General features: G+C 43.5%; 1 protein-coding gene across 1 annotated transcript in view; it reads right to left on the reverse strand.

The window, feature by feature from the left end:
• Positions 1-19,585, reverse strand: part of LOC135810453 (uncharacterized) — a gene marked incomplete at its 5' end in the record, with an annotated part of 60,845 nt that overhangs the window by 12,486 nt on the left and 28,774 nt on the right. Inside the window, 23 exons of the mRNA XM_065323946.1 lie at positions 288-445; positions 695-1,244; positions 1,759-1,904; positions 2,586-2,870; positions 3,405-3,522; positions 4,027-4,232; positions 4,693-5,010; positions 6,187-6,337; positions 6,887-7,074; positions 7,760-7,916; positions 8,371-8,546; positions 9,420-9,675; positions 10,301-10,407; positions 11,305-11,443; positions 11,865-12,043; positions 12,196-12,410; positions 13,289-13,397; positions 14,871-15,079; positions 15,341-15,452; positions 15,682-15,875; positions 17,032-17,143; positions 17,304-17,524; positions 17,729-17,846. Coding sequence (XP_065180018.1) covers positions 288-445; positions 695-1,244; positions 1,759-1,904; positions 2,586-2,870; positions 3,405-3,522; positions 4,027-4,232; positions 4,693-5,010; positions 6,187-6,337; positions 6,887-7,074; positions 7,760-7,916; positions 8,371-8,546; positions 9,420-9,675; positions 10,301-10,407; positions 11,305-11,443; positions 11,865-12,043; positions 12,196-12,410; positions 13,289-13,397; positions 14,871-15,079; positions 15,341-15,452; positions 15,682-15,875; positions 17,032-17,143; positions 17,304-17,524; positions 17,729-17,846 — 4,424 coding nt within the window. The remainder of the gene's footprint in view (positions 1-287; positions 446-694; positions 1,245-1,758; positions 1,905-2,585; positions 2,871-3,404; positions 3,523-4,026; positions 4,233-4,692; positions 5,011-6,186; positions 6,338-6,886; positions 7,075-7,759; positions 7,917-8,370; positions 8,547-9,419; positions 9,676-10,300; positions 10,408-11,304; positions 11,444-11,864; positions 12,044-12,195; positions 12,411-13,288; positions 13,398-14,870; positions 15,080-15,340; positions 15,453-15,681; positions 15,876-17,031; positions 17,144-17,303; positions 17,525-17,728; positions 17,847-19,585) is intronic.

Consider the following 19,585-nt stretch of genomic DNA (forward strand, 5'->3'; position numbering starts at 1 on the left):
CCCTCCCTGAACACCCTCTCCGCTTGCACCCTGACCCCCCTTTTTTTACTCTATCACATGTATCATCTTTCCGTTTTCCTTCCTATATAAATGTACTCCCCCTCCCCTCCCTCTGTGCCTACTCCCCTAGTTTTGGGTGCACTGAAGTGTCGCTGAAGCCGAGACCTCAGGTCGGCGGAGATGCTCCAGTTTCACCACCTCTATCATGCAGTATTCTGTTCTCGAGGTTCGTGGTTTCTCGTAAAAAAAAAACAAAAAACACGCATCATTCCTCGGGCCATGCTTACCAGTCGTCCATTCACTGACACTCTCTTTGTTGCCTTGCGAAGAACTTTGTATTCCGTAATGATGCCCTTCAGTATAGATGGAGATGTCCAGGAGACTGTGACATGATCAGGCCGGCCACTAATTGCGGTGGCAGCAGCATTGCTCACTGGAAGTGGATCTGTAAAGGAAGTGGCAGAAAAAACAATAAGCTATGGTATGGCATGTCAATGCGAAAAAGAAAAAAATCAACCCTCCACAATCATTAGTGCCAGAGCTAGTACATGTATTCTTCACTTGAAACACACCGTGATCTATAGCATGCTGAAGCGGTTAGGGTGTCTGCACGCCTAACGATACTCAGAGATTATCATCTACAGTGCTGCAGATATATTTGTTGTAAACACATCCACAATGTGACTGTACATACTTGTTACAGTTGTTGTAAAGCTTCCATTGACTGACGGTCCACGGCCAGCAGCATTAGCAGCTACAATAGAATAGGAGTAGTTGTAATAAGCTTCCAGGCCTCTAACAACTGTTGTAAAGGTGCTGCTAGTTACATTGAAATCTTGCAAGAACCTGGTCAAATTGCGATCGTCAGATGACCAAACAATGATGTGGTAAGCTTGAATGATACCATGATGGAATGTTTCATTCGGGGCATGCCAAGACAGTCGAACAGAATCATGCTGGATCTCCAGAACAACTCCCAACACTCCAGCACCGGGTGCTTCTTCAATTGTAAATATATCGATCGCTGAGGAGACATTGCTGCAACCAATCAAGGTGCAGCTTGACACTGATAGACTGTAAGTTGTATTTGGGTGGAGATTGTCGAAAATCTGACTATAGGAGTCAGCAGAAGTCTCCTCTGGCACGCCAACACGATGAGTACAGCCAGTTTGTGGGTCTTGTCCATCGGTGCCATTTAATGAGTCAGGATGGCGTGGATAATTGGTGGTGACGGAGTCCACGGACTGAACAAGTGAAAGACACAAAAGACGGTTTCTTCACGTGTGTGACAGTTAAAAGGTGCTGGAAGCTATATACATTCACTTACTCAAGCCTAACTTATGCACTCAGAAGGAGTTATTTTACGAAGAAATTAGTTTAGAAGTTGCGACTTTGGCGGTATTAGTGATGAAGTTGGTTGTTCCTACGTGGAACATACGCTTCCTGCCGAACTTGACACTTGACTGACTCACGACTGCCATCCATGTCCTTGTGTGTTCCGGATGGCAGTCGTGAGTCAGTCAAGTGTCCCGTTCTGCAGAAAGCGTCTGTTCCACGTAGGAACAACCAATTTCATATGAAAAGTAGTTGTCTAATATTTGTCCAGGGACATGAAATTACAGTAATACAACCAAGCAAAAGTGTGATACTTTGTATCCTTTGTTGTAAATTATGGTCTATATATGTGGACAGTATGTGTCAATATGCCAGGAACATAAGAATATGTAAGTTACAATTGGCTTAGAAGTACAGACTTACATGACCTGCAGAAGTGAACCGCATTAGTGTGAAGACGTAATGAGTGATGATACCATTACGTTCTGTCACAGCCATCGGTGACCACACAGCTTCAAAATTTCTGGAAGAGATCCCTTGAACCGAGATGATTGGATTGCCAATAGGAACTGCATAAACACACCACATTGCCAAAACAGAACTTGACTCAACACTGAGCACAAAACAAGTAAAAAGTTTCATGTTTGAGGCACTTTCATATCCACTAAATATGGCCTAGAATGAGTCCACCCAGTGGCACTCTACTGGAGGATGATCCAACATGCAAGCACTTTAAAAAGCACACACTAACGTGGTAATTGGTAAAGCCAGCCATACTGGTAGTGGCAGAGCATTGCCTTCATATGCAAAGAGATCTTTACAGTAATGTATACCTGTATTGTCTAGTCATTCTTCAAATATGTAATCTGCTCAATCTGCACATGTAAAACTAATACCGCTATACACAATCAAAAATCAATAACAATGCTACGGTATAAAGTAAAGTACTGCGAAAGTGCCCCACTGCCGTGGTGGTGTTTTGTTGGTGGTGATGTTTTGTATACGTTCATTGTACACATGCTGCAGTCAGTCCATACAAGCGCAACACAAGAATATTGGGTATGTGTTGGGCCAAATGGGACCCTAGGAAAACTCAGGTTCTTACACCACACCACATGACCAGAGTTGCATTTGGCAATATGGTCTTTCCTCGACTGTAAATCAAGGTAGGACGCTGCAGAGAGAAGGGACAGCACTTTGGCAATACGTTACAGTACTTTGGTGACCGACATCTTTCAAGTCTCACTTACCACTTTGACAAGTGACAAAAGACACATTTGAGCTGGTTCCTGGGCCAGTCTGAGTGGAGGAATACACTTCAGCCCAATAGCGCACGAACTCATCCAATGATTCAGTCATGAGTGAAAACGTGTTCACACCCAGATTAAATGTGGTTGAAGAGGAATTCAAAGTATTCGTCAAAATCAAAGTTGTGCGAATGGGGATTCCATGATAGTTGGATGGACGACTCCAAGTAAGGCTGGTGGACCTGGCGGCTACAGACGAGAAGTTCAACTGTTGAACCGGCTCTGGAACTACAGGTACGTGTAACAAAAGCAGATAAATGGGCATCATCATCAGTCTAGTTTCAAAGATCTGGTATTACCTCATATGCAAGTTTTTGCTTGAATGCGTTACGGAGACCATGCCCATAATACAGGGTTATGAGAGAATTTACATGGTACCCATGAAAAGTGCTTAAAGCAGAGGATGGGCTTCTATTTTGTGGCTAAACTCATGGAAAATATTATTAAAATATAAAACATTTGCATGGGTGCTACAAGGATAGAATTCTTTGTTGCCATCTTCAAAAGGTCCGTCAAATAGTCAGGACTACTTGCTTTCGTGGAGTGTGGCTGGTGAACAGTACGTGCTGTGGTCTGCAAGCGTCGTGTGGTCTCGTCGGGTCAAATGAAAAATCTATTACTGCTACAAGGATATATCGGAATTTGGCATTGTCTGCACAATATTCTCGTTAGCAATGTGTGCCTGGCGTGCAAAAGTGCTCAGATATTTCAGTTTGCATTTCAACTAGGGCTGAGAGGTAGGCAACAAAATATATCTCATACCTGATTCCCCAGTAAAGACTGGAATGGAATATTCTGGACCTTCCTGGCCAAGACCATTGTATGCTGCGATTGTCAGAGTATACCTGGTGTAGCTATCGAGCATATTCCCACCTACCGTCTACAATTGAGGAAACGAAAATGTAAAACAAAACAAAATTGGACCGAAATCAGACCATGGAACCAGGTGCAAACCCCCAATTGCAAAAAAATTGAAAATAAAATCAAAAACTGGACCACAGGAAAAATAGCGACATACAAGCCAAAGGTTCTTCATCATTTTGTGAGAGCTTGGACAATCCACTTGACCAAGCAAGGCAGCAATGCCTGTTCATTCTGGCAAAGTAAAATAAAATATACCAACCAACCAAAGGCCATAACCAATAGCAGCATGCCTGTATATTTTGGGAACACCTGTCAGACTAGTGTGTGTGGTAACTTGAGAGGGTCAGGGATTTTGTGCAGGCAATCAGTGAACAGTTTTGGACATCAGACGTGTGCAAGCAATCAGCACTCGGCGTGACATTTGAAATACGCAATTCACTGTTTTAAAGGGAATTCCCTTTTTCCTTCGTCATGTTCATACTTTGCTCTGCACTCGGATGTGTATCAGTATACGGCTTACCGTGTCAACATTCTCTGTGGGCGAAGCTACCGATTTGTTAGCAGTGGCCAGAGTAGTACCTGAGTCTTTAACCCGGAGAATATAACCTCTGATAATACTGTTGCGGTCTACCTCAGCTAGTGGTTCAAATGACACTCTCAAAACAGCACTTGTTTGGGTCACAGTTCCATTAGCTATCACAACATTCTGGACAATGCCAGTTGGTGCTGGATACAAGAGAAACAGCAGGACAGGAAACAGCAAATTGAGCAAGACACATATACAAGTGCATAATATTGTGAATACTGGAATACTAAAAATAACTTCTCATTTCCAGGATACTGACTGACTTAGACAGGTTACAATAGGTTAGCGCTTGCACCCGAATGCTTCAGAGCAGTGTATAGGAAATGGGAGAGCCAAGTGACTACATGCAATGGAAAGTCACAGAGCAAAGCTGCATACAAATTCCGGTTGCTGCTCAGTGACACTGCAAAGGAAAGCGCAAGCCAAAGTCAGCGCAGCAAGAGCTACCCAAGGCGATTTGGGTGCGCATGCGCAGCAGTTGAGTGCACGTGTGAAGCCAGCTCAGTCGCAGCTAGCTAGCATGAGATAGAGAGCAGCGCATCGGTCTTATCGCTAACTTGGGTTAGCCCAAAAGCTAACCCAACATATAAAGGAGCTTACCATCTTCAAAAGTGGTGGCAAAGGCATCAGTGGTCGCCGCAGAACAACCAGCTCGAGTACAGGCCTTCACTACAAATGTGTACCGCTGGAACTTCCGCAAGCTTGATAAATGCAAAGTGCGCTGTGCGTCTTGATCAGATGAACTGGTCACTGCAAATGTTTTAGTGATAGGAATGCTTGCGAGTGGACTGCTGTAAGAAACACGGTACTCAGTAATAATGCCATTTCGATCCAACAAAGCTGGTGGAGAGACAGTGACAATCACTGAAGTGGAGCTAATGACTGCTGCAGTGGCAATCGAAGCAGATTTGGCTGGGCCTGCACAGAGGAGGGAAGAAGTGGTATCGAATAAAGATTAAAATTGTGTAAGGAATGCTCTGTAAACAAACTTGAGAAAATCATATTTTTAGTTGAGTGTACTGAAAAGGTCTAGGGGCAACGCAAGGCAAAATTTCACATCCAAAATCTGACTACAGTCCATTCAGAAAAAGATGGACTTCTAGCTTTGGGCCATAAATGGGTCAAACGTTGAGTTTTTTTAGAATTTTTTTCTGCAATCCCCTACGGAATCCTCTTCCAATTATGTTTCTGAAGTCTATTTCTCCAAAAAAGCAAGCCGTGACAAGAATAGGGTTTCGGCCAGGTTTTGCCCCAAGAGCACTGAATTGAGAAAAACCATCAAAATCCAGGCCGTTTGACCCTGCCTGAAACAGTTCAAACCCCAGTTCAGGTACCCTTTTTGGACCCTTTGTCAAATTTCAAATTTCGCAGCACTGCACTGTGTACGATAAAATCTTGAAAAATCGCCAAATACGGGAGCTCGCCAGAGCCAGGGCCCATCTTTTTGTGAATGGACTGTAGAACCATTTCAAAACTGCAACCCAAGTATGGATTAAGATACAAACCGCACATAAATGTGTCCTTCTTTGGCCACTATTCAAAAGGTGATGAAATGGATTTAGCGGGTTTTGCATTCCAGCTCTTCAATTGTACGTGAATAAATTCAGCTAAGGAGTTTCCTTTATCAGGCTGCTTTGTTTCTCGACATAGTCCTTGTTCATCAGTGACATGCCATGGCCTTCGGACATTTCAAAATGATACAAACATGCATAGATTGTGACCCACAACAATGGCTGGCATTATTGCCAGCAACATTTTGCTGAAGCGAGTGTGGAGCTGAAGCTGGATGGGTTACTGTCGTACAACCTACAGCCAGGACATCACCTCTAAACACGACCGAAGAAAGGGAGTGAAGCCAGGGCCCATCTTTTTATGAATGGACTGTAGTCAAGGTGGGATGCTCTTGAGAGATGGGGCACTCTTGTGGTACTTTACGGTTATCTTTTATACCCTCCGTCTTCCTCCTTCCCAAATGACCAAGGAAAGCAGAAAAACGGGAAGAAGTTATGAAAACACAGAGTACACCCAGTGTTCAAGTCTGATGCTAAAGTAAAATATGCCGTATGTCCTGGTCTGCATGCCTATCAAACTCACTTGATTCTTGAGTGGAGAATTGTATTTGAATAGTGGAGGAGGAGCATTGTAGAGCACCAGCAGCCGATGATGTGCAGGCCGTAGCTGATCCGGAATATGTAGCACTCTCCTCCAGGGTAACAAAGCCGAATGTAGGGGGTACTGCTGTCACCTTTGGTCCGCAATCAGTTGGAAGAAATATCAGCACAAAGACCAAAGTAGAGAGGTTGCAACAGATGTCCGGATCAATAACCATTGAGTGAAACAGCATCAACAATAAAATAGAAGTGACATTGGCCATAAATTGTCCCAAAGAGCAAGGCAGGTGCACTTCCACACTCTTTGCATTCTGCCCGAACACAGTATTATAGTGTTACAGAATCATTGTCATTCCATCGCACTAGAATGCAGAGGTTACCGTGTTTTCAGGAATTAACACCGTATGTAAATTAGTACCAAATGGAAATGAATGCCATGCTTCAAACCTGCAGATTTGTCGCATTCGCCGTACGTTTTTACCACGGCGGGGCATACCACCATGGTATACCGGCATTATTATACTGCTCTGATCATGTCTGTGAACTGACTGTTGAATCTTTACGTGTTAGTGCACACGCGAACACACACACACAGACACACACACGCACATACATGCTTGCATACACACACACACACACACACACACACATACACACACACACACACACACACACACACTCACCTTGCGAGTTATCAGATTTATGGGATCTGAGCTAGCACTGCCAACACCATTTACATGAGTGCGTGGCACTGTAAAGCGGTAATGAGTGATAGGACCATTGGCTTCCAAAAGATCTGGAAGTTGAATGGTCAACATGGCTGAATCTGAAGTTGCTGTTGCCGATGTGACACTTCCACTGGCAGTAGGGGCTGGAAAGAATGCCACAATCACTGTATTAGTAAATTGGCCTTTCAGATGGAATTCACGGCCAAACAGGGATCTGATTGGCATGCACAGCCACTGGACCCACTGGACATACTCATGCGAGCACTAGCATGTACAGATCCAGAGTAAGTACAGGCAATGTGGCCACCACACTGATCACTACACATTGGACATGACATTCGGTACGGGATATGTTTGATGGCATCTTGTCGTGTCAACCTACACGGCATGCACTCTGTGCACGTAGTGTACACGTACACATGGAGGAATCAGCAGGGAAAGCTGATGCTGAAATGTGACCTGCGCTCTTGCCCACTCATAGGGGTCACTTGCTCATGTGATATGCAAACACCCACAACCCCTCCAAAAATGCACACTCGCACAGATTAAAAGCTGGTGGGCTTTGGCTGCGTCAGACGAAGTACGTCAGATTGTGACATAGCTTAGGGGAGTGTTCAAAAATAGCTTCGGGAAATAAAGTCCTCATTTCAAATATAGCAGCATGATTACCATTTGGCAGCATGTTGTCTGTTGACTGTCACTACATAGATGCAAAATGATTAAGAACACCCCACCCTAAACTTGGTTTTACTGTTATATTGTACATCCCTTCTGTTGCAGTACAAGAGGCAGAAATTGAACAGTAATGTGTTGGAGGATGCCACTTACCATCAGTCAAAGTAGTAAACTTTGGAGCCAGCAACTGATCACTGCATCCACCAACACTACATGCCTGTATGGCGACACTGTAGGTGCTGCTGGGCTCCAATGACCCGGAAGAAGAAGAAGCACAGTTTTCTCCAGTTGAAGGACTTGCAATTGTCAGCTGGGAAAAGCGAGAAAACGACAATGATTCAAACAATATACCTTGTTCTGGCGTAATGCGCCAAATTAGTGCAGAGAGGGTGAAAATAGGCAAGTCCGGTTTGTTAAAGTCATCGACGAGTAGTCATCGGTTTTCGATTTCATTGACAGACAGGAGTTGACATATCAGGATATCAGGAATTCCTGGTGTTATATATAATAATACACAAGTTCTACAAGTGCACATTTCCTCATTAGGACAGGTGCTAATTAAATCTGACTAAAATCATTTTTGAAATACAAAATTTAATAAAGCACCAAAATACTGAATATCGTCGACAATCATAATCGCTGTACCCAGCCAGTTTGAAGACCTAATCACATAATGGTTTCTTTGCTGCAAAACCTGTCAGTATTGTGAGATAGTAGATGGTGCTGGTGAAGCAGTCCGACATGAGATAGTGTGAGAAACTTACCATGACAGGTGTCGCAGCTTGCTTAACATTCTGCACCCTCTCAAGAGTGTAAAACACAAGGTAAGAGGTTACAATGCTATGCCGCTGGGATTGTAGCGGAGGTGAGAAGCAAACCATGAAGCTCGTGGATGTAACGGTACGAATTGTAGGTGTTCCACTAAATGCAGATTCTGGTCCTGTAGACAAAAACAGAAAAGTTTGATTCCCAGATGAGGTGGCTATTCTTGAAACCAGGCCTAAAAGGTGTGACAGCAATGTATTGGCATCACTACTCTAGAACACCACAATTTGAGCAGTACTAAAAGTGCAGCTTGCATCTTCTTACTCTATAATACGTATACACAAGAGAGAGATTGGAAGCTGTGTTGCAACTCCGAGTTTCACGTATTCACGATCATCAGATAACTCCAAAACCGGCAGCCTGAACATAAGGGGGAGCAAGGTGAGAAATACTGAGGGGAGCGTGCTACTTGATTACGTGAATACGTATACATGTATATCCCATGGGACAGGAACAGAACTGCAGTAAATATGAAGTATGCTTGTTGCATAGCATTCAGGGATTACAGTGCAAACTTGTTGACTTCACTAGTCGTCTACTTCAGTACAATCGTATGCCATATCAATACATCAAACATAGCAGATGCAATTAACGATTTGCAGCAATCAACTGCACAACATATATATTCCATGTTTGAAGTACATGTACCATAAAGTACAGCGAGAGCGCCCCACCATCTCATCCTTCCGTGGTCATCTTGTGGAGGTGGTGTCCTTTTCGTAGGTCATACGATGCGGACTGTGTACACACATTGCACGTTGTGCAGTCAATCAGTACTCAGTTTACCTTCTAGCGGATGCGAGCTCCACACAAGAACATATCAAGTGTGACCTCAGTACACCAAGGTTCTCAAACCGTACAAACTGTGTAGCACTCTGCCATACAATTGTCTTTCCCTTGGCTGTAAAATCAAGGTGGGCGCTCTCGCGGTACTTTATGGTATGTACATAGAACAGAGTCTGTGAAGTGTACAGGATAGAGAACATACGTGTCATTGCGGTTGTTGTTCCGAACTTTTCACTGAGCTGGCTTTGATGTTGATGGCTACTGTTCAGAGAAGAACTACTGTAAACACGAGACTGAATATAATACTGGATATTCGGTCTCAGGTTGGTGAACACTACTGTGGCGTTAGGCGCTGTCTCCCCAATGGCATGGCCAGAAACGGTGGCATTGAGCTGAGTAGATGATGTTTCACCAAATGGAGTAAGGATGGCTTCATATGCAGTCACAAGACTGTTGAGCTACAATAAGAAAGAGAATTACACATGCGTTTTACATACGCAAACATGCACAAACATACATTCAATACTCATGATGTCATAATCACCTAAAATGAAGTGGTGTAGACCCGTTCACCCAAGAATCCTGAGATAAAGGGTATGGCAAAACTTGATTTTTCACTATTATGGGCTATGTGTGCAGCAATGCAGCAATAAGACTCCAAAGAATGAAATGGTGGACATCACACAACTGCATTGTAAATAAAAGGGGGTTTGTCAACTGACAACCGCTCTATTTAGTTGCAATTCACTCTTGGCGCATGTGCTGGATGAAAATTCTTTTATCAGTAATGTCGAAAATAATCGGCGTTTCGGGCCAGTCACCCATTGTCAGAAGGGGCGAACCTGGACCTACCATGGCATATGTCGAGTGCGTCAATTCGTGTTCGAGAATTAGAAATTCCGCCCTCTCTTCAGAATTGACAATTCTGACGACGGAATTTGTGTAATCGAACGGTGCATCTACCATAACTAATTCTAGAATTGACCCAAATGTGTGTAATTGAACGCGTCCAATGTAGTATGATTTAGGCAAAGCGGAATAATACATACAATGGAATGCACCAATCAAAATGCGACAACTTACCTTCAAGATGGGAATGGAGGCTCCAACAAAAGTCACTGTGAGAGTTGATGTGAAGGTGATGTTGTTGCTCAACGAAGAAAAGGTAACATCAGGGGCACTGTCCGCAGCTATAAAAGCAAAGACAATAAAAATTATCACAAATCCCGTTTGAACCTTTCCCTCAAACTAATGAACAAATCCCATAACTGGTACTTTAAGTGGCGAGGCTTGCTGCAGCTTCATACCAATAAAAGTGGTGCAGAGCAGTCCTGCTCTTTCCAGACTACACTGCAATCAGCCAACTCCGTTTCTTAATACAGTGTCCATAAAAGTCTGTAAATAAGTACCTGCCCAAAATAAAATAAATATTCTCTTCATCCTTTCGACTCCGTCTGTTGAAGTCAATAATAATAAACAATAACATTATACATGTACTGCCTGGAATAAGTACCGGCACGGTTCGCACATCCAGCGTGTCGCATGTACAGGTATATGTGCATGCTAAGGCATGTCGCATCTGGATAGATTCTACTGCACCAGGGACGTCCGGTAAAGACAGGTTTTACTGGACTATAACTGCTCCTTTGTGGGTTTGCAAAACCACTGTAAATCTGATGAGGCGGTTTGCCGAAACATTACTAATGTAACCGCACAAAGAAACAGAGTTGGATGATTGCAGTGTAATTGCGAAAGAGCAGTTCTGCTCTGTATGAATTTCATTTGGTAATTTAAGAGCCCATACTAGTAAACCATGGACAGGTGATATGTGGCAAAATTAATTATGGTTACTCCTAACAACTCTCTTGTTTACACGCTCATACTACAATGCAAACTGCTGGAATGCTGGCAGTTTCAGGGTTTCAGGTTACCATAAAACAACATCTGGCATTCATAGCGAGGCCAGGACCTTGAAAATCAAGTATATTACAAAAATCAAGTATATTACTAATGGAATCCATTCCCCGTTACAAAAGACTCACAGGATCTAACAATCAAAGCTGTGGATGTTTATAGAATTACAATACCTTTGGAGTGAGTTGTGATATTGCGTGATGTTCCTGCACTGCATACAGATGCATCACTCTTGAGACAAGACGCCACTGTGAAAGTAAACACTGAATGTTCCTCGAGACTGGAAACAGTAGCCATGGCTGAATCACCACCCTATGAAATGCAAACAAACGTGCTTTCAGTTTGAATCAGGAAAGGTTCTCAGAAAGTGGAGGATATGAAGAAAGCAACAAAACTAATAAACTAGGTCATTTATTAGATTCTGAGCCGTGAAAGAATTCACACATTAAAAAAATCACAGATAGCCACAACAAACTTGCAAAATGCTGGTAAACCATTTGCACGCACAATGAGCATAAAAAAGTAGCTGCAAACAATCTGTTGATAACATTTGCCGATGGAAACAGATCCTTTGTTGAAAGCGGCGAGGTCGAAGGAACCTCGGTGAGAGACTCCTTTGCCCAAGTGTACATGTGTGCACACACTGCTGTGCCAGTTTTGGCAAACGCTGAGGAAGACAGGAGAATATTCCGTACATAGCCAATTGAAATGGATGTCCAACGCCATCTCTTACCTGCAGGATAGCAAATGTAGTGCCGGCCGCATTTTCAGTACGCGGGACAATTTGTTGATAAGAGATAGAAAATCTTCCAATTTCTCCATTGCGCAAGACAAGCAAGGGCTGTGCAATGGTAAGAACAACGTTGTTCACACCAGCCACAAGGCCGAGGGACGAGAAGTCAGATGCAGGTACTGTACAGGAGAGAACAAACGTATGAAACCCAATTAATGTCAAGGAACACATATATTCGCTGCAGCAAATTCCACCTCGAAAACACTCTTGGAAAGGAGGACAGCACAAAATTCTTTGAATGCATCAAAACTTTTCATGACAGTGTACATACCTGAATCTAAGGTAGACAGAGAAAGCACTTCACTGAAATCTCCGACCACTGGGTTAGCATTCACAGCTTGAACGGCAATGGAATATTTAGAGCCGGCTGACAATGCACTCAACGAATACTGCTGAAAAACTTGAGCATCTGTAACTGGAATTGAATGAACGGCGGTAGTCTGTGGAACTGATACTCCACTTAGATGTGTTCTGTTCACAGATAATCTGCACATTGACAAAAATTGTATGGACAATTTATGAATCCATCTACCCTTCCACATGCCCTCCGATGTATTTCTTCATCATTTCCACCGGATCAATGCCATTCCTCATTATTTCCCATCATTATTAAGCAAATTTTGCAGAATTCTTCGCACTATGTAGGAATTTATTAGTAAATCTGTCTAGGGAGGACGCATAATACTCACACCCGCGAATAAAAGTAGAATATAGCAACAAAAGCAGCAATAGTAGCAGTACAAATAGCAACAGATTAGATTTTGGCTTAACAATTCCTCCATGAACACTAATATTGAAAAGAGTAGCAGCAGCTTCCCAAGCTGTGTGCTCACTACGCTGATTGCAGAGAATTACACACATAGAAGACGAAAGATCACTGGAAATTAGGCGCAACTGAGTGGGTTTCAATTACTTATTTCGAGGGCTAAGAATGGAATTATGACCATGACTTCTCTCTTCCACTGCGCTGCTTCATTTTCATTTACAATATGGCGGCATTTGTACTCGCATGGCAGGTAAAACTAATGATTACAGGAAGGTTGAAGAAAGTGTTGAATAGTCTCTGCTGGAAGGATGAGTACACTATAGCTTAGTGGTAGAGCATCGCTAGCCTAGAGTGAAGTTCCCTGGTTTGAGTCCTGGTGGTGATGGTTTGCTTCCATTTCCCTTTTTACTCTCTCTCTCTCTCTCTCTCTCTCTCTCTCTCTCTCTCTCTCTCTCTCTCTCTCTCTCTCTAATGAATATGGCCAAATGGAATGGCTTCTTGAGAAACAGATCGAGCATGAGCTAGCTCTCTGTGTGTCTGTCTCTTTATATGTCTGTGTCTGGAGGAAAGAAGCAGCGTGTACGAGAGCAACTCTGACCTGTAATGAGTGATCTTGCCATTTTGCATGGTATTGCTCAATGGAGAAATAGTAATAGTGGCACTTGTTGCTGTGGGTGTGCCAGTTGGTTTGAGGAGTTTTCCAGGTTCTGCAGAGTAAGGAAGAAGAGGATTGAAAAAAAAGCTTTTACGAACTAAGACCAAACTGCTTTCTTATAATCCTATGGCTAGTTCAGCAATACCATCCTTGTGTTATGGCATTCGTCATTCTGCCACAGCATACATACCAGCACCCATGAGCACACACATGTACTCTTACAGTCATGTACTACTGCAGTGCATCCGCTTGAGTGCTACCACATGATGCGTACCCATCATGCATATAAAAAAAGTGGCGAATTCATTTTGAAATAGTGGGGGAGGGCACAGCGTCCCGCCGTGTCGCTTTGGCCAGAACCCTGTGGATGGTGAGACTGAAGATGGATAGTGAGTTGTGAAACAAGTATCACAAGTTACTGACTCGTTACTGACTTGTCAGTCGGGCCAACATGACTCTTCAATGTTCGAGGAGTCCATCTCCAGGTGCAATCATGGGGTATTCACTGCTTGGGACAGTTCCTTATACTTGTACATTGTTTGGAAGCTTCGGTCAAGAAGAGCAAATAGAAGCATTCAGCCCGGTAAATATGCACTGCGCCATGATATCGCATGTAGTATCGACATGACTGGGCCTTACTATCTGTAATGTAGGAAATCCCAGTGCTTTCTTGCAATTAGTGTTTTACTACAGTGCTGCTCAACGAAAATTGTTACGAAATCCAGTTCCGCGAGTCAAGTCTACACCATGTACCTGTTTACATCCCAGTGTTTGGGTTGATCTTGAGAAACGGGAGGTACCATGATCAAGTCCTGCTTGGAAACGGGTTTCAATGATGCTACGACACAAAGGGAATTTTGAACTTGTTATCTGGTAAAAGGATAATATGGATGCTACAAATGGGATTTCGGCCTTTGGTCTCTGGTTGGTGGATCTGGCCTATCCTTCCCCATCATCCAGGAGCTGCATCTGATGCGTGATCATGGTGTGGTGGCGTTCCAAGGTGGTTCTTGAATTGCCCAACAGCTGTATCTATTTATTTATTTTACTTTTTACACTAAAGTGGCAGAGTTATGCTTCATTTCCTTCTTTAGTACAAAGGTGATGTTTGATGTTGAGTGTAATCTAGCCGTTAAATATTCAATCTTCGCTGACTAAAATAGCCTATCTGAAGGAATTTTTGAAATACTTGCCGAAATCTCGTCCTGCTGATGATATGCTGTGGTGGTCAAAGTAGTAGCAAAGTACTGTCGTGGACATGGAAATCCAGTCGAATTACCAGGGCCGGTGCCCTCAGTGCGTACAGAACGTTGCATGCAGTGCACATGTTGATCCGATGTGACCAGTGAGCTGCAGCGCATCATAAATGAATGTGTGTACCGTATGCGTACCCACGGCTGCATCACCATGGCCCTGGGGCTGCTAGACGTGCGACCGGATTTCCATGTCCATGAGAGTAGCTGCTAAGTTCATTGAAATCGACCGATTCACAAGTAACATAGGTGGAACATGGTGTAGAACTTACTGGAAGTAGCTGTCTTGATAGTAAGGGCTGGGCTACTAGCACCAGACATGCCATTCTGAGCAGAAACTGTGATATTGTAGGCAGAGGCAGGTGTCAGTGAAGTCAAAGTAGCCACAACAGCAGAGTTTTGTGAGGATACTACAACCGTTTGAGTAGTGGCACTATCAGACACTGGGTAGGTACTAACAGATGTCCTCAAAATTGAAATTCTGAACAAATGAGGGGAAAAAGAGTGCATGACATTAATCAATAATGCAGATCGTTCAAGGTAAACCCACGTCACATTGAATACTTAGTAGTTCCGATGATTGAGGCACATCGTTTACAAAAGCATTCCGACCACAATGGAAGTATTGCTCTGCAAAGACACAGAATGTTGTATAAACAGGCAGACTCGCAGCCATGCATCAAGATGACACACTGCATTCATTGTTCTTCTGAGGACAAAACAAAATCACTACGACTCTCACCGGTATTCAGTGATGCGACCATTGCGGAGTGACAGTGCCAATGGCGAGATTGAAATTCCAGCATTCATTGAAGAGACTGAGATGACGCTAGGAGCTGAAAGTTGTCCAGGTGCTAAAGATTATGGAAAAATGTACATAGGGATTTGATAGACAATCGAATCGTCAGCTTTAAGTGATGAGGAAGACAAAGCAGGATGGATTGGATATTATTTGCCATGATTGTAGAAGTAGTGCACAGGCCAACATAGCAGACTTGCCCCTGTATCCACATGAATGCATGCATGCATGCATGTTTGCATGAATTCACCCACTCAACATACACACAGTTAATGCATGCATACCTGCATTGCTGGTGGTGGCATTATCTGAAGTGCTGAACAGTCCTGCTAGGGTGTTGAAAGCACGGACACGTATTTGGTACTTTGTAGCAGCAGTAAGGCCGCTGACAACATGATTCCCACTGCCTGTGACATTGATACTTGTCACCACTGGAGTAACGGCTTCCCCGCTTTGTTCTACAGTTGAATATTCAATGCTACAATCATACAGAAAAAGACACAAACCTTATAGATTTTGCACGTAGATGCTTGCAACCGAAAATTACCAAACATTTGGTGAATGCACTTTTAATAATTATTTGTAGTGACATATGCAGAAAAGAGACCATATCTTGCAGTTGGGGTACCCTGGTAAAGATGCAAAGCCACTAAATGTTTCCACACTCCCTGTCAACTGCTGCTGAAGATCATTCTTGGACCTACCAAGCATCCCGATTTTTTCGGGAGTATCCCGCACTTTTGGATGAGCTCCCGCGATCCCGAAAATCACTGTCACACGAAATAAGTCTTGATATTGTTCCTGGAGCACTTCAAGTGACTTGTCTAGTTGTCCTTGTTGATTCTGTACCGCCTTAGCTGTAGTACCAGTGGATTCTCTAGTACTCTTCCATGAACAGTCCCCGACAACCTCTTTTGAGTCTTGAACATGTGTAAAATGTGATGTACATGTACATGTATATCATTACCCGATCAACTACAATTGCTACCGACAATGTCACAAAATGTTCAGGGGCGTAGCACCCGCTACGACTGGCCGTACCACTTTTTGAAAAGTGTGGTCCGTCCGGAACGTGCAAAACCGTAATAACAAATATCAGGATCCATCAATGCATATGCGCATCAGGCTTTGACCTTTTCCTACTGTAGACTCGTATTCGTAGAGCTGCCATGCATCTGCAGTCGTACTGAGTACTAGTTGTACTCGACTCGACTACGCACTGAACAGTCCCAGAACGCAGGATTTCGTGTCTTTTTTACAAAAAATTTCCCGCGGGAGGTCCCCTGGACCCTCCTGCAACACGGCCTTCAGCCGCACGCCGACCTTTGGTCGTACCACTTCCCAAACCCTTCCTACGCCCCTCATGTTAGTGTCATCATATAAAAAGTAAGTTGAAAAAAGGAATTTCGGAAAAAATATGGCATATCCCGAAAAATCCCCGGAATTTGCCGTGGTGATCCAAAAAAGCACTCTCAGTACTTGGCAGGTATGAGAAAGGCGAATCTGTTCCTTTCTTTTTCCAGTCGGTGAGCAGAACTTGTGCAGCTGAGCACATTGCATAGCATACCTGTCAACAATATCAGGAGCGAGGCCAATTATAGCTATGAACTATCTGTTTACTCAACACAACACACCTGTATTGTTGAATTACTCCACGTTTCCGATCAGCTGTAAGTGCAGCAATCTGGACAATCAACTGTGTGGCACTGTTAACAGTCACTACCGGAGCAGTTGGCGCCAAGGGAGCTGGGAAAAATGAGAATTGCAAAGAGAACACAATATTAAATTAACAGCAGGCTGATGACAAACACAATGGAATCAGAAAGGCATAGTGGAGTCACTGGGATTCTCATTAAGATGGTTAGTGGTGAGCTTTTAGAAATATATTCAAACAAATGAAATTTACCTTCTTCTAATGTTGTGCTAGTTACTCCATTACTTGGAAGGCTCAAGCCACGATTATTCCGAGCAGATACTGTGATTGTGTACTGCGATGCTGGGAAGAGACCACCAATCCTGAACACCACTGGATTGAGCCATTGTCTGGACTGCAGGACCAGTGTTCTTAATTCAGCAGCCACTAACGGTACACCAAGTCCAAGGTATTGTGTCCGTTGAATACTTATCCTGTAAGCAAAATTTAATTTCAAGAGAATGCCCATTAGTTCGTGCATTCCTTCAAAAGCACACAGGGTGATTTCCAATCGCAAAACGTATGGTAAAATTCACCTCAAACTAGAGATCTGAACAACATGCATACCGCAAAATTCAAGGTGGGCAGCTAGCCAATACAAGCGAAGCAGCCAACATCATAGGTATGTAGCAACTTACTGGTAAAGACTCAAACTTTCATCACCATTGATGCTGTTGGCCATGGCACCGGGAATTTGAATTTCAATGCTTCGGCTTGCAGTGGTGCTTATGGTAGCAGGTTGCAGTTTATCCGGAACTAAAGAAAAAGACAGGCATTGGAAAGGCATGGAGACTAGGTCTTTCACACTAAAAAAATTCAACTCAGATACTGAGCCAATAATATTCCAGGGGAACTCACTTAGTACATACCTGGGTAGGAAGTACACCTGCTTCGTACAATCCTTTTTTGTCGCACAGATTTTCCTACCATAAGCGCCGTAATGGCAGCGGACCGACAGGCATGGCGTGGAGCCCGCCCCACCTAACAGGACTGACCAGACATGTTGTATGCATATTCTATTTTATTTTATACTTTGGATGAAGTTTTCCATTAGTCATATTGGTGTTGTTGCTAACGGCTTTTGTTGACGTCACTTCTGTCATTTCATTGTATCGTATTACTCTTCAGACATCAATCCTGAATGGCATAAGCGAAAGTGGCACCCCCGCCACCTACGCGGACATGCTTTTAATAATAATAATAATAATAATAATAATAATAATAAGCGCCGTACTCTGTTAAAACATACAACTTGTGTATGACAGACTTTTCAGCACGTCCCAATAGAGCTAGTCTCGCATTCTACGTACTTTTTGGTGCTTTCATACCTCTTTACACATTATCTTCGCTTTATGATCACACTTTTTACCGATACATTTCAGTGCCCCAGAACGGTTTATAGCGGCTCAGAATGAGTTGAGGAGTCACTGAACATCAAAAATATCCCAAGTCAAAAAAAGTAGAAGTCATCCGTTGTCGTCAGCCTACGAAGCGCTTGTTGTCAGGTAGTCCTTTGCTACTTCCAGAAGCACAACTATTTCATATCGACACTTTCCACGTGTTCACCTCACTCAGGTGTACGATCGGCCGTGTTTCTAACCAGCCAAAACTGATTCGTTGTGAGCAGCTCTGCTACCAATGTGCCAGTGGTGACTATAATATTTTAGAATGAGGTCTGTCTCGTTGTCCAGGAAATGACCAATCAGCAACATCCTTGATTGATAAAAGCAAGCGTCCATAAACAAGAGTATGCAGCTGTAATCTCTTTTCTATGGGTCAGGCGTGCGGCGCACTGCCTTCATTACATCATTCAGCTGCAGTTCGTGCACTGCGGAAAATCAAACACTGCACTTTCCCTCTGGTTTGAAATGAACTTTTGTACGGAACTGGAGTTCACGCCACAAAATTTAGATATCGCATAGGTACTGGAACGAATCAAGCAAAAACGGATGGGCTTGCACGAGAAATTGTGGGTTTGAGTGCATGCTTTCAGAGCGTGATGAAGGCAAGTTACGTAATGAAGGCAGCGCCGCACACTGACCCATAACCACAGTGGCAAACTCTTGGTAACGCACGCTAGATAAAAGCAAGAGTACATGAAAACCAGAGTGTGCAGCTTGGGGCCTTTTCTGCTATGGGTGTCTGTCACGGCGAAATTCCGTGATTACATCATATTTGGCCCAGATCTGAGGCGGGAAATGGCGTAGTGCGTACAACTGAGCTGCAGTTGTGCAGAGAGAGACCGGCTTGAATCCTGCTTGTACGCACTACATCACTAAAATGATGTAATCACGGAATTTCGCCGTGACAGCAACCCATCCGAGCTGCACACTCTGGTTTTCATGTACTCTTGATAAAAGTATGTGCTGTCCGTAAAGGGTTAAGGTAGGACCAAAGAGGGGAAGGTACAAAAACCATGGCTTCCACGAGTTGGAATTCTTCGCATCCATAGGAACACTACCACCATCAAGCATCAAGGATTCTACTTTAGTAAA

Source organism: Sycon ciliatum, chromosome 2, assembly GCF_964019385.1.
Source record: "Sycon ciliatum chromosome 2, ocSycCili1.1, whole genome shotgun sequence".
In the NCBI taxonomy this organism is placed as follows: Eukaryota; Metazoa; Porifera; class Calcarea; order Leucosolenida; family Sycettidae; genus Sycon; species Sycon ciliatum.